The sequence below is a fragment of the Erinaceus europaeus genome, chromosome 10 (assembly GCF_950295315.1).
Source record: "Erinaceus europaeus chromosome 10, mEriEur2.1, whole genome shotgun sequence".
NCBI classification, from domain to species: Eukaryota; Metazoa; Chordata; class Mammalia; order Eulipotyphla; family Erinaceidae; genus Erinaceus; species Erinaceus europaeus.
The window spans coordinates 112,787,005-112,802,614 of record NC_080171.1 but is presented as its reverse complement, the minus strand read 5'-3'; the positions used below and the strand labels follow the sequence as shown (position 1 = coordinate 112,802,614).

Below are 15,610 nucleotides of genomic sequence, written 5' to 3'. Positions count from 1 at the left end.
ACAATATTTCTTTTGTTCTTTTTCTTTTCTTTTCTTTATTCGTTTTTGTTTCCAGACAATAGTTCTAGTCTACCCATGCTAGTTATTAAGCACAAGCAAAAATTACTAAAGTTCTGGATTTCTAAGAATATACCTAAAATAGACATCCTAGCTTCTTTCCACTCTAGAGTCCCTACTCTTATTGGTTTTTTGGTTTTTATTTATTAAACACATTTTCTGGCTTTACATCTCAGCTTTGGGCTACCAAGTTGCAGATACTACTGTGATGCCATCCTGGCCTCTCAACATGTCTCCAGAGCACTGCCCTACTAAGGGTATGGATCAACTAGCCAACATCCACGTGTAGCAGAGAAGCATTTGCAGAAGCCAGGACTCCTTCCTTTGCCCTAAAGAGTTTTGGTCCATACTTTCAGAGGGAGGGGAATGACCAGAGGCTTTGAACCCCAGTCCCACCAAGACCCAGAACTTTTGTAATCAGGAACCTTTTTTTTTTTTTTTGCATCTTCACTGAGAGGGAAGAGAATCTGGAGAACACCTGAGGAAGTCAGATACTGTTTCCCTTATCTGAGATGTTAGAGGGAAAAGGAAGGACAACTGAAAGTTGTAATGGGTGTAGATATGGCTTAGAAAGAATGTGAAAGTAGGGCCTTAGAAGTGAGTAAAAATAAGCATCAGCTTCTACACGGGGTTAGCCATCTTCTGTGAAATGGTCCACCTGCCTCTCTGGTGCCTGCTTTTTCATTTTCCTGATTAAAAATTTAAAATTTGGGGGGTTGGGTGGTAGCGCAGTGGGTTAAGTGCACATGGCACAAAGCACAAGGGCTGGCTTAAGGATCCCGGTTCAAGCCCCTGGTTCCCCACCTGCAGGGGAGTCGCTTCACAGGCGGTGAAGCAGGTCTGCAGGTGTCTGTCTTTCTCCCTCTCTATCTTCCCCTCCTCTCTCCATTTCTCTATGTCCTGTCCAACAACAACAACCTCAATATTAACAACAATAATAACCACAACAACGATAAAACAACAAGGGCAACAAAAGGGAAAAATATCGCCTCCAGAAGCAGTGGATTCGTGGTGCAGGCACCGAGCCCCAGCAATAACCCTGGAGGCAAAAAAAAGAAAAAAGAACAAATAAATGACAAAATGTATAGCATCTACAATAATATTTTCTAAGAAAATTAAGTATTGGGGTTGAGGCGGGGGAGTCCTATGAGGAATACTTAGAATTAGGAGGGGAACTCGTTAACAATGAGTAAAAAATAAAATTACTAATTTGAGTCTGATAGATACAAAAAAATAAAGTCATGGGACACATACTATGTAGAGTAGTACTCAGCAGTTAAAAAAGACTATAATGTGTCCTTTGGGACTAAATGATTAGGGCTCGCTGTGATTATAATTAGTAATGGAAGGAAGGAAGTGAAAGACAACGACAGATGATTTCACTCATAAGTTGAACAAAGAGAATTGAAAAAAGATGAAATTTAATATATATACAAATAAATATATATATATATAGAAAACACATATATATGTGTGTGTATGTGTATATATATATTTGTATCTCTTCCTATCTCTCATGCTCTATTTAAAAAAAAGAAAAAAGAGATCGCAGTAGAGGTAGAGTTGTGCAGATACTGAACCTCAGTGATCACCCTGGTAGCACAAGAAAAAGAAGAATAGACCAGGAAAACAAGCTTTGCATTGGCAGTACGTTCATTACAGTGAATGGGGAAAGAAATACTTCTCTAATCAGGTACAGTGAAAGCTGGAGACTAAGTCATTGTGACTCAGAACACGTCTGCTTAAGAGAAAGAAATTGTGTGTGTGTGTGTGTGTGTGTGTGTGTGTGTCTGCTTAGTTATTCACTGTATAAGAATTTTCTAAATGGTGCTTCTATCAAAGTGATCATCCCAAACACTTTCTAAAAATAAATTTCCTATTGAAAGTGAAGTTGTCTCTTTAGAGAACCATTTAAACCTCAGAATCTATTGATACATCTTATCTGCTTAATTAAAAAAATGTTTGCTGCATCTCTGTAGTGTGCTTGCTATCTTAAGTGAGATATTTATAGATCAGCAAAGTGCTCAATCTTTGAGGGTCTCAGCAGGCTAGAAAGATATTATGTAGCAGAAATCCTCCCATAAGTCATTCCTTAACTATTCCTAATAAGCGTTAACTTTCTTTTCCCATCCACCAGCATGAAAGATAAGAGGGAGAAAGAAAAAAAAAAATCAGTCTTGGATGGCAGTTTCTAAAAGGGTAACTGTCAAATGTGTACACTATAGGGTAAGTTGCATACCATCCAGCATTTGATCTAGTCAGGCCACACGGCAGCAGCCTCACTAATTTTGTGTCACTTCTGGGAAAGAGAAGTAGAAAAAATTCAGAGTGGGACCTTGGTAAATGTACTGCAAATAATAAATAGATTCTGTCAAACACATTCTCCCATAGAGAGGCAGGCAGTCTCTCAGGGAACAGTGAGAGACTCAAACTTCTGCCCTCATAACTTGCAATGTCAGAAATTCCAGAATATTTTCAGAACTCAAATAGTTCAGAAAGTCCTAAGAAATATTTAGATCCTTCCCTGAGCAGACAATCTCACCAATGTATCCCAGAACCTCACCTCCCCAGAGCCCTACCACCCAACAGAAAGATAAAGACAGGCTAGGAGTATGGATCAATCTGCCAACGTCCATGTCCAGCAGAGAAGCAATTACAAAAGCCAGGCCTTCCACCTCCTGCTCCCCATAAAGATCTTTGGTCTATCCTCCCAGAGGGATAAAGAATACAGAAACTTCCAATGGAAGGGATCGGACACAGAACTCTGGTGGTAAGAACTGTGTGGAATTGTGCCCCTGTTATCTTACAATCTTGTTCATCATTACAATCACCACTAATAAAAAATCATTTTTAAGAGAAAGAAACATTTAGACCCTTAAGAATTCTCAAAGAGAGTTCCACATCAGTCTGGCTTTCAGAATACTGTTCTATCTTCATCACTAGAATACATTGGTTTCTAATGTTCCTACAACAAGGGGGTGGGGGGGTGTTCATGTCAACCAGGCTGATGGTATTTGTTTCTGTTTGAAGTAATTGTCACACGACTAGTAGTAATTGTAGTAATAAAATGATCTCAACTGACAACTTGAACTCAAACATCTGCTTTCATTGTGCTTCTGTCTAGGCTAACCACAGTACCTTTTTGGTAAGCAGCACTGTTTCACTGTTCACACAACAGTAATAATAATCTAGCTCTGTGTAATCCAATTTAATCCTCTGTTTGAGACTCAGGTAGCAGTCTTCTCCTATTTTTAATAATACAGGCTTCTTTTCAACACTCTTTTTGGTACAGCCCCATTTCATTAAGCCAAACCTCAAAATGTGACCTCAAAAGTCAGCTAATATGAAAAGAGGTGATTTAGTCAGTACCTGTGAAACAAGAGCAACCCCCAGATGCTATTCCTCACTTTTTATCATTTCATCATGTCCTCCTGTTCAGCTTACAGGCAGCATCATTCCAGTCAGGATCTTTCACAGTGAATGACTTCTTCACTAGAATATATTGTTTAGGCTGAATTTTTAGGCTGAATCCTTTGAAATTATATAGCATCATCATTCTCTCTATGTCTCTATTCCTCCACTTCATCACAATCTGTGCCATCTCCCCCAACACAACACACACACACACACACACACACACTTTCAAAATCAAAAATTTTTTTTTAAAAAAAAGGACACTGGGGTGATTTCAGCCCACAGCTGGGAAAAACCACCAAGCAAATACATATCTGGACAAACTGAAGTTAATTTTGTGAAGAAAAACAAAAAGGGAAGATATATGTGGTGAAAGAAAACAGAACAGTGTCACCCATGACCACTTGCTCTGACATGAAGATTATTTTGAGATAGAGGTAATTTAAAAAACAAACACAAAAAAACAGCTGCTAGGAAATGTCTCTGCCCTCCCAGGATTGACCTAAAAACAGGACACAAATGTTCAAAGTTGTCCTTTTCCCCCCTCTCCATCAGTAAGGACAATGTGAATGACCTGAGACAATGCTGGGTCAGTCCAGAGTCACAGCAGAGCAATCGACACAGTACACATTGCAGCTAGCCCTCATGCAGCATTAGCAGTCCCATATAGTCACTGCCCCACAATACGCAGCCCTTAGAAGCCCAAAACCCTTCCCCTGAGTCTTGTTCTTGCTCTGCAGGTGTGTTGTTCTTGGAGTAAGATGGTATACAAACTCATCTAAAAGTAATGCGTCATTATATGTAGGAACCAACTGTTATTTTTTTTCCTTATAAACTATTTTTTTCTTTTTTAAATTTTCTTATCTTTATTTATTTATTAGGTAGAGACAGCCAGAAATTGTGGGGTAAGGAGGTGATAGAAAGAGAGAGAGGGGAAGGGGGAGGGAGAGAGAGAGAGAGAGACCTACAGCACTGCTTCTCCACTCGCAAAGTTTTCCCCCTGCAGATAGGGACCAGGGGCTCAAACCCAGGTTCTTGTGCTTTGTAACATATGTGCTCATCCAAGCATGTCACCACCTGGCCCCCTTTTTTTCCAGTCTAATTTGTAGATCCCAGTCAGAGAAGCAGAAGGGGTCACTTGGTGGATGGGGGTCATAGACATAGTACTCTCAACAAAGAAACTCTTCCTGACTTCTAAGTTGATTCTATTATATCTCCCAAGTGAATGCCTGGCTAACAGCAGGGGAATAGACCCAGGACTCAATTTGTCTTCTCAAATCCCATGTAGGTGGCCCTGCAGAGTAACTGGGGTCAGGATCCCCTAGACACTCAGCTAAAGGCAGTCAGAGTCCCATTTTACCTCTATCTATGCCTGTCTTGAGAATGCCCATTATTTCTCATTCTAAATATTTCTTGATCTTGAGTCCCAATATTTCCTCTTCCTAGTACCAAGACAGACAATTGCCACATAGAACTGATATACCATTTCCTTGTTTTAAAGTCCTCTCAGACTTATTATCAATATTTCAAAATAAGACTTAACTGTCACCATCAAAGACATCTCTGTTTTTCCCAAAGCAAAAACAAAACAAAACACAGTCCATCAAAAGTCACCTGTACTTCACCCAGACCTACCTTTGGCAGGTCGTGCAGGGCTGCAGGTGTCTCTTTTTCTCTTTCCCTCTCTATCTCCCTTTCCCCCTCTGTCTTGCCAAATAGAACAAATAAATAAATATTAAAACAAAAAGAAATGGAACAAATAGGATGATAGATCTATACAGGGCAAGGTGAGGAAGTCTTCATATACTCGCATTGAGAGCTCACCTGACAAGGGAAGAATTCATTTACAGAGCAATGCTGGGAGATCAAAACTATTTCCACTGAGGCAGTCTGGAGGTTACCAGCACAAGGTGCCACCCTGTGAGGGGAGAGACTGGCCCAGGAGTTCCAGCTACAGCCAGTAAAAAGGGATATTTCTACCATGTCTATCTTTTGCTCTAGTCTCAAGAACATAAACCTGAACCAGACACCCATCCTTTCCCTAGTCTTCTCAGTTCACTTTTCTTTGCACAGTGACAGATAAGTCATTACGTGTGTGTATGTGTGTGTGTGTGTGTGGGGGGGGGTTTGTATGGGTGGGGAGGGGGTGTCCCTTAGCTGGAGCTGTTGAGACACCTAGGCCCTGTTCAGGCATGTCCTACACCCTCTGATGCACAGGGGACTTGGCGGTCATTTCCAAGTGAAATCTCGCCCTCTAGAATCCTGCCTGTGCACAGATGCAGGCCTTGGAGGAGGCAGCTAAAAATAGGCTCAGGCAGACTGTTTAACAGCCCTGTGCCACACAGATGACATGCCCTTTGATTATTTTCTGTATATTACAGTGTTTTGACATTTTCAGAAACCTAGCTAGTTGAAGAGACTGCCCTTCCTGAGGCAGACAATTCTTCGAAGCAGCAGAGGAAGGTCCAGCCAGGACCCTGCCTTTGACATACAAGCCAATTCAATTGAGCCAGCGCTGGGCTTCCACTATCTGACCTGTGTGCCCCCAGCAGGCAGGGTTCCTCCACCATCATCCCAGGACCCAGCTCCAGAGAACTTGATGTCACCCCTCACAGTTTAGCCACCACTAAAATTCACTGTTCCCTGCTTCGTCATTCCAGACCTCAGAAACCCCAGCAAAGGTACTGGTGGGAACTATTTCTCTGCTCCTGTCCTCTGCTCTCATACCTCCGCAGCCCCCCAGCTCCCCCCAGCCCAAGCCTGTACCTCCCCAATGACCCTACAGGCCAGCTCCTATCTATAGAAGCTAGGAGTACAGTGAGCTGTGCTTTCCTGAGCTTCTCCTATCTTTCCTTCCGTGAATACTTATCTCAAAAGAATACAAAGCAGGTAGCTTTCAAAGGATGCATCTCTTTATAGGGAAAGAAGGGGGGGAAAGTGTGAGCTTCCCATGATTAACTCTGTGCTGGGCAACATTTCTGAAATAATCAAATTAAGAAACTTGAGGGGGGAAAGTTCCTTCATTTTGGTGGCCTGTCATGAAAACAAAAAGGCAGTTTATGGAAGGGGACTAAATATTTGCAAATCATTTATCTAAGCGGTGAAGCAGGTCTGCAGGTGTCTAGCTTTCTCTCTCCCTCTCTATCTCCCCCTCCTCTCTCAATTTCTCTCTGTTTCTATCTAATAAAAATGGAAAACTTGGCCTCCAGGAGCAGTAGATTCATAGTGCCTGCACAGAGCCCCAGAGATAACCCAGGAAGCAGAGAGAGAGAGAGAGGATGAGGTGATGGCAGGCAGGCAGTCAGTTTTATTTGCTTAATCAGCTTCCTTCCTACATGACTTTCTAGGGAGGTTTAAGAGTACAGACTGTAATATTGAACCTATTCCCAAAGACACATACTGACTTGCCAAAGTAAGGAGGGCTTGATTAGGCTTCAGGGTGTTAGAGTTATAGAAATGTCTCCCACATCCTGCCACATGTAAGGAACTGATACAGTGAACCTTCCCTCAAATGACCTTCCTGATTTCTTGAAACCACCCCCTACTCACCACCCCCTACCAGGTAGTCACAAGATAGAGGTTCTGGGTAGAGATGTGAAGTCTGCTTCCAACACCTGGCTCAGTCTATTTGAGGGACTAACAAACTCATCTGATGGGCTTTCTTTGAAGATTTAAGATCATCCATGAAAACACAAAGCCTGTCAACATGAATAGTGCCTGGCATAGGGCAGAACAAACTAGATAACAAGGTTCTCATTAATATCTAACTAAAGCTGAAACACACATCTTCCTACAGAATGGAAAGCACTTCAACTGAGTATGAGCCATATCCTAAAACTGAGTGTACCTATATACATATATAATTGCATGCATATGTATATATACATACATATACAGAGACAGACAGAGCTGTGAAATCTTTGTAGATAATTACGGCTCTAGACATGCTGTACATCCATCTCAGCTATAATCTACTTCATTTTTTAAATGTTTTTTAATATTTATTCATATATTCCCTTTTGTTGTCCTTGTTTTACTGTTGTAGTTATTATTGTTGTTGCTGTTGATGTAGTCATTGTTGGATAGGACAGAGAGAAATGGAGAGAGGAGGGGAAGACAGAGGGGGAGAGAAAGATAGACACCTGCAGACCTGCTTCACTGCCTGTGAAGCGACTCCCCTGCAGGTGGGGAGCCGGGGGCTCCAACCCGGATCCATATGCCAGTCCTTGCGCTTTACACCAAGTGCACTTAACCCACTGCGCTACCACCTGACTCCCAATCTACTTCATTGTCAGACATGCAGTCGCAAGAAGCATCCGGTGTCTAGAAGATTAGAGGAGAATACGTAGATTGGCGTGTAAGCAGAAGCTACTGAAAAGTTTCTTTTTGTATTTGTACTAACAGGTTTATTTTTATTCTTAAGGGCCAGAAACTCCAATAAGGGGCAGTTGGGGTTTATCTTGCGCACTCCTCACCAGCATGAGGTTTCTCTGTGCGTGTATACGTGTACACACACACACACACACACACACACACACACACACACACACACACACACACGGTGATTCTTTACCAGAGCATTATTCAGCTCTGGTTTATGGTGGTACAAGGAATTGAACCTGAGAATTTGGAGCCTCAGGCATAAGAATCCATTTGCATAACCATTATGCTATCTACCCTTGCCCACGTGACTCTGTCATCACCATGACAAAGGTCTCTCCGTGCGTATGGTCACCACTGCGTGCACATGGACACACTTGCAGGCATTAAGTGGTGGCAGAGGGGCTGGGAGGTAGCACACCTGGTTTAGCACACATCACCATACACGAAGACCCAGATTCAACCCCCCAGTCCCTACCTATGGGGGGGGGGAGTTTCATGAGCAGTGAAATAGTGCTTCAGGTCTCTCTCTCTTTTATTTATTTAGTATTGATAGAGATGAAGAGAAATTGAGAAGGTGGGGGAGACAGTGAGGGAAAGAGTCAGAGAGACACCTGCAGCCCTAATACACCACTCATGAAGCTTCGCCCCTGCGGGTGGGGACCAAGGGTTTGAACCTGGACCCATGTGCACTGTAATGTGTGTGCTTAACCAGCTGTACCACTGCCTGGCCCCTTTTCTCTCTACCTCTTCCCTCTCCATTTCTCTCTGTCTCTATCCAAAGTAAAAAATATAAATAAAGTGAATAAGTGGTGACAGACATTCCTGGCTGCATTAACAAATCCCCAGGAAGTTGGGGCTAAAATAAGAATTAAGACCAGTTTTTCTGTTTTGCAACCAAGGAGACATTGAAAATGGGGCATGCAGGTAGTCAGGCAGTAGCGCAGTGGGTTAAGCGCACGTAGCGCAAAGACCAGCGTAAGGATCCCGGTTTGAACCCCCATCTTCCTACCTACATGGGTGTCGCTTCATAGGTGGTGAAGCAGGTCTGCAGGTGTCTGTCTTTCTCTCCCCCTCTCTGTCTTTGCCTCCTCTCTCCATTTCTCTCTGTCCTATCCAACAACAACGACATCAACTACAACAACAATTATAACTACAACAATTTTTTTAAAAAAGGGCAACAAAAGGGAAAATAAACAGTAAAATAAAATTTTTTTAAGTGGGGCATGCAGCAGCAAAGCACCATGATGCCAAAGGCTCTTTCACCCAGGGGACACTCATCATATCCCTGCGCTCTGAGGTCAGTAGGCCTTCTCTAGAGCCAACACCCTGCAACATCAGGCTGCACTCAGGGGACTGAAGTACAACTGCTCTTCCAACTCAGGGGGTCGGTTCAACGGCTTCTTATCTCAAAGAATCATCTCAGCTTCCTCTTTGGATATTAAGAACCCTCTCAGTCAACACCCCTCCTATTCTCAAGGGGCCATCTCAAAACCCCTCTATCATTTCAGTGGGGTACCTCAGAGAGTCCCCACCTAGAACACTGCTCACTTTGCTTTCTTTTCTTTTTTTTAATATTTATTTATGTATTTCCTTTTGTTGCCTTTGTTGTTTTATTGTTATTGTTATTATTGTTGTTGTTGGATAGGACAGAGAGAAATGGAGAGAGGAGGGGAAGACACAGAGGGGAAGAGAAAGATAGACACCTGCAGACCTGCTTCACCGCTTGTGATGCGACTCCCCTGCAGGTGGGGATTCTTACGCCAGTCCTCGCACTTTGCACCATGTGCATTTAATCCGCTGCACTACCATCCTACTCCCTTCAGCTTTGATTTATGGTGGTGCAGGGTATTGATTTGGGACTTCATAGTCTCAGGCATAAGAAGCTTTTTGCATAGGGGGTTGGTCAATGGCATACCTAGTTAAATGTACATAGTATTAAGCACAGGGACCCACACAAGGATCTGGGTTCAAGCCCCAGGCTCCCCCCCGTAGGGGAACGCTTCATAAGTGATGAAGCAGGTCTGCAAGTGTCTCTGTCTGTCTGTCTGTCTATCTATCTATCTATCTCTATCTCCCCCTCCTCTTTCAATTTTCTCTCTGCCCATCTATCTATCTATCTATCTATCTATCTATCTATCTATCTATCTATCTATCTCTATCTCCCCCTCCTCTCTCAATTTCTCTTTGTCCAACCTAATAAAAATGGGAGCGGGGAATGACCACCAGGAGCCATGGATTCATAGTGCCAATAATCAGCCCCAGAAATAAACCTGGAGGCAAATATATATTTGTATAACCACTATGCTATCTCCCTTCCCCCCAAGAGAAGATCTTAGCTAGCTTCCTCTCCCAGAACAGCTCTTAAGAGTAAGGAAAGGGAGAGCAGAGGGAAAGCCAGGGGACTACTCACACTCAGCTTTTTTTGGCAATCAAATGTATATCTTTTTTTTTTTTTTGCTTTCTTCTTCTCTTTCTTTCTTTCTTTCTTTCTGTCTTTCTTTTTCTTCCATTCTCTTTTCTTTCTTTCTTTCTCTCTTTTTCTCTTTCTTTCTGTCCTTTTTATATCACTGGGACTCAGTGCCTGTTTGACAGCTCCACCACCATTCCTAGTGGCCATTTGTTTCCTTCTTTCTTTTTTTTTTTTTAATAGCAAGTAAGAGACAGGGAGAAAGAAGACAGAGAGAAGGAATGACACATGCAGCACTGTTATACCTCTAGTGAAACTGCTGCTGACAGGGACAGGGGTTTGGGGGATTTGAACCTGGATCCTCGCTCATGGTAACAAGTTCTACCACCTAGCTCCACGTCACTCTAATTAGTAAAACAAACAAACAAACAAAAAAACACCTGCAGATGATTGAATAAACTAATCTAGGGGACCAGCAACACAGAATGCAAAAACCAAATACAAGTGCCTAGAAATAAATACTCCAAGGACACCAGATTGTCTTCTTTAAAAAAATACATATATGTTTACTGTCAAGGAAAGAGCTACAAGGTGACCTGTCGAAAAGGACTTTGAACAGTCCCAGAGGAAAAGACAATGAACACGCAGAGATGGGGTGCAGATGCCTGAAGGAGAGCAAGGCAGCCAAGCATCTTAGCTGAAGTGTGAAGAATCCGGAGTGATAGTTAACCAGTCCACGTGCGATGCAGAGACAGCCCTGGCCGGGGCAAACTACCTTCAGAAGCTCTGCAGAAAACACCTCTGAGAGACAGCACATCTGCAAGGCAAAAGAGAAAACGCTGGTTTGAGTCCTGGCTTATAAATGCTGTGCACTGATTTCAGACCTTATTAGGAGGCATGCATGGTGAAATTAGTTAGGAATGGATAGGCTGGTTCCAGGTGGTAGAACAGTGGGTTAAGCGTCCATGGCACATGCAAAAGAACCGGCGTAAGGATTCCGGTTCGAGCCCCCAGCTCCCCACCTTCAGGGGGGTTGCTTCACAAGTGGTGAAGCAGGTCTGCAGGTGTCTATCGATTTCTCACTGTCCTATCCAGCAGCAACAATAACAATAACAACAAGGGCAACAAAATGGCCTCCAGGAGCATGTTACAATGTGCAAGGACCGGGTTCAAGTCCCTGTTCCGCACCTGCAAGGGGAAAGCTTCAGGAGTAGTGAAGCAGGGATGCAGGTGTCTCTCTGTCTCTTCATCTCTTTTCCCTCTCAATTTCTCTCTGTCTCTATCCAATAAATTAAAATTTTAATTTTTAAAAATGTGGTCATCTAGGAGTCGGATGCGAAGTGCAAGGACCAGTAAGGATCCCGGTTCAAGCCCCCAGCTCCCCACCTGCAAGGGAGTTGCTTCACAAGTGGTGAAGCAAGTCTGCAGGTGTCTATCTTTCTCTCCCTCTCTCTGTCTTCCCCTCCTCTCTCCATTTCTCTGTCCTACCCAACAACGATGACATCAACAATAAAACAAGGTCAACAAAAGGAAATAAATAAAAATAATTTAAAAAAAAATTTTTTTAATGTGGCCACCTGATACCTTACTTCAGGTAGGTATGACATGAACAGGGAAATGTTTTATTTTTTTTCTTTCGATAGTTCTATATTGTTTGGCTAATTTAATTGCAAAAGTTGTCTATTGTCTTAATGAAGTTATTTTTAAATGCCGTTTTAAAAATGGAACACAACATCAGTCCGTGCTGTCACAGGCAGCAACAATTCATTCCCTTTATTGCTGAGTGGTATTTCAAATGCATCATACCAGATTTTGTTTATCTGTCCACTAACTGGTTGACAAGTGGGTGGTTTCTGGCTTGGGTCTCTTATGAACAGCACTGCTACGAACACTGACATACCGTGGGCTTATGTTTCTACTGCTGCGTTGTGATAGATTTATATTTAACTTTATTAAGAACTCTCCCAGCTGCTTTCCAAAGCGCCGTGCTATTCTGCCTTGACACAATGCAAAGACAACCAGCAAGCAACATGCTAACCCTGGAGGCACTAGGCTGACTGTAAGAAGCCAGACTCACATTTGGAATGATTTCATTCATAAGAAAGTCTAGGGTAGGGTAGCAGAGACAGCATAATGCAAAGGTTCAGTTCCCTACAGGGAATCTGGGTCCTTACACATTATAACATATGTGCTCAACTAGGTACATTACTATCCAGTCCTTTTTTATATTTATTAATATACACACCACATATTATACACAGGGCACCACACACATATGCAGACATATATACACACAACACCCCAAACATACAGATACCACTCCTCCCTCACAGGAGGCCAGGTGGTGGCATACCTGGTTAAGTGCACATATCATGTGTGCAAGGATCTGGGTTCAAGACCCTGACCCTCACCTGCAGGGGGGAGAACTTCACAAGTGGTGAAGCTGGGCCGTGGTTGTCTCCCTGTCTCTCTCCCTCTCTATCACTACCCAATAATAATTAATTGATTAAATTGAAAAATAGAATTGCCATATGATTCAATAATTCTACTTCTGGATATGCGGCTCTCCAAACAAGTTAAAGCAAACTCTTTAAAGACATTATTTGTACACGCGTACTCACAGAAGTATCATTCATTACAGTCAAGTGGTGAGCCAATTCAAGTGTTGATGGATAAATGAATAAGAAGTGTAGTATTCAAATAATAAATAAGATTCTGTCTTAAAAATGAAGTAAGGTACGACATACATTACAACACAGATAGTCCTATATGAAAATATTGAAATGAAGCACTAAGAGCAATCAGGTTCACAAAGCAGGAAGGAGAATGGTGCTTATGGAGAGAGAGGAATGGGGGTTTGGTGTATAATAGGGACAGAGTCTTGGTTTGGAAAGTTGAGAATGTTCTGGAGCTGGACCGTTGTAGTGGCCACACAATATAAATGCGCTTAGTACTTTTGAATTATGCTCTTAAAAAGTAGTGAAGATGGTAACTTTCTTTTCTCTTCTTTTTTTTTTTTGGGGGGGGGCTAGGACAGAAAGAAATTGAGAGGGGAGAGTAAGACTGAGAGGGAGAGAAAGACACCTGAAGACCTACTTCGTCCCTTGTGAAGTGACCCCCTACAGGTGGGGGGCCAGGGGCTCAAACCAGGATCCTTGTGCTTCAGTACTTTGTGTATTTAACCCACCACCCGGTCCTCAAAACAGTAACTTTTATGTTACATATATTTGAGTACTGAATTGTGCCCTTTGAAATGCTTGAGATTCAGGGGTCAGGAGGTGGTGCACTTGATAGAGCACATATGCTACACTGCAAGGACCTGGGTTCAAGTCCTGGGCCCCTACCCACAGGGGGGAAGCTTCACAATCAGTGAAGCAGTGCTGCAGATGTCTCTCTTTCTCACTTCTTCTCAACCTTCCACTGCCCTCTAAATTTCACCCTCTCTACCCAATCAGTAAATAAATTTTTTAAAAAAACTTTTTTAAAATGGTAGAAATGCTAGATCTTATGTGTCTCCCACCATGATTTTTTAAAGTATCAATAATGTAGAGGCTGAAAAACAACACTGCTGTCATAGCTCGATGTTCAGGACTATGTGCAGGTTGGCAAGGACCTCTGTGGGATCAAGTTAATTTGTCTGCTACTGGCCATCTGACCCACTAGCCATGGACCAACCAAGAACAAGGACAATAACAAATTTAATCTCCTTTGTTCTGGGTACAATTAAATTTTCATAATCCTTGTCCAGTGCATCACTAATTTTAGATGTGTTTTTTGCCTATTATGACAGAATTCCCACTGAGGCTGTAAATCTTCACACTAAGGCCTTTTAAACCTAAACGCTAACACGCTTCCTGGGTACTCCTTCGCACACCCTGCGCTCCGACGCTATTAAAAGGCTCTGTGGGCGTCTGGCCACATGTCAGAAAGCACCGCTTCCCATGTAAACAAACTACAGCCAAGAAATAATAAATAACACAGATGTAGGCACATATATTTCCAAGGCTTGAGTTCGACTCTACATGAAGGTTGCATAGGGATGAAGTTATATTCAGATAAAAATGAAGAGCCAGCCTAAGCAAACAAAAATGTTCCTCATTGACAAGTGGACATCAGAGTCCTCCAGAACCGGGACCTTGTGTCTTGCTTGTGTCCTGGGTTCAGAAAGCACAAACACCCCCATCCCATGTACCCTCCAGGTGAATAGTGTGCTTTATTTCCCCCCACTACGCAACACTGGCTTCCTGGTCTACCAAGGCTGAGTGAACAGATGAAGGGGTGATGTAGAGACAGTCACACATGAAACAGAATATTAGACTACTATGTTAATATGGCTACTTAAGAGTATCTTTAAAGAAAATAAAGGGCACAGAACTGTAAACAATGCTATTGCAAAGCTGTAAAAGGCTGAAGGGGTGGGGGGGCACATACCCTTTGTACTTTATTTTCTGGTTTCTCTAGTAAGTCTGCTTGTCCGACTTTGATCATGAAACAGAATTTAGTCTTTTTAAAGATGCATTTTTTGTTTACTTACTATTATGAGAGCGATAGAGAGAATCACTTAGCTCTGACATATGGCAGAATGAGGGATTGAACTTGGAGCTTCTGCGGCCTCAGACAAGCCTCATCCAGTGCATTAATCCTAATTTACTTCTCCAGCCCTAGAATTAATTTGTTAGCATGTGGAGCAACACTTCTAATCCACCCCACAAGACATTTGACAAAGGCTGAAAACAACTTTTTTTTTTTTTAATCAGAGCACTGCTCAACTCTGGTTTATGGCAGTGCCTGAGGCTCCAAGGCCCCAGGTCCAAACTACTCACTGCACCATCTCCAGGGTCTCTAGCTGAATTTACTTTCTGGTGCTTAAAGGCCTCCATTCAAAAGGAGCTGTAAGTTGTTAATCTTTAAATTATTTAAGTCTTCATTTTCATGGGTCATAACTAGTAAATAAAAGCATAAAGAGATAGGACACTATGTTCAAAGGATAAAATGGCTTCTGACATTAAGTGACTTCCTTACTCTAAGCAGCTGTAGCTGCACTAATTCTCACAGAAATGACCCCCTCTGGGACAGAAAGGAAAGTAAAATACATATTAAGAGCTTTTAATGGTGAGAAAACATGCCTGAGTCTAACAGAGGATAGATGAATACAACCTTTGATTAAAGCCTGCACTATTTTCTCAAAAATGCATGAGAATACACCACCTCAATAGAATCCTCAAGCTGACGTCATCAGACTGAGACAGAGTGACATTGTGCATCTCTTAATGTGAAGCTATTAGAAGAACACAAGGATTTCTCTTGCTTAGTGCCAGAAATGAATATATAACCTGGAACAAAGCATGG

General features: G+C 42.4%; 1 protein-coding gene and 1 long non-coding RNA gene across 2 annotated transcripts in view; both read right to left on the bottom strand.

The window, feature by feature from the left end:
• Positions 1-15,610, bottom strand: part of LOC132540788 (uncharacterized) — a 496,709-nt gene that overhangs the window by 333,647 nt on the left and 147,452 nt on the right. The gene's annotated exons all lie outside the window — the stretch shown is intronic.
• SHC3 (SHC adaptor protein 3) overlaps positions 1-15,610 on the bottom strand; it is a 134,305-nt gene that overhangs the window by 45,699 nt on the left and 72,996 nt on the right. The window contains exons 4-5 of the mRNA XM_060200541.1: positions 14,113-14,141; positions 483-507 (exon numbers count right to left, since the gene is read on the bottom strand). Coding sequence (XP_060056524.1) covers positions 483-507; positions 14,113-14,141 — 54 coding nt within the window. The remainder of the gene's footprint in view (positions 1-482; positions 508-14,112; positions 14,142-15,610) is intronic.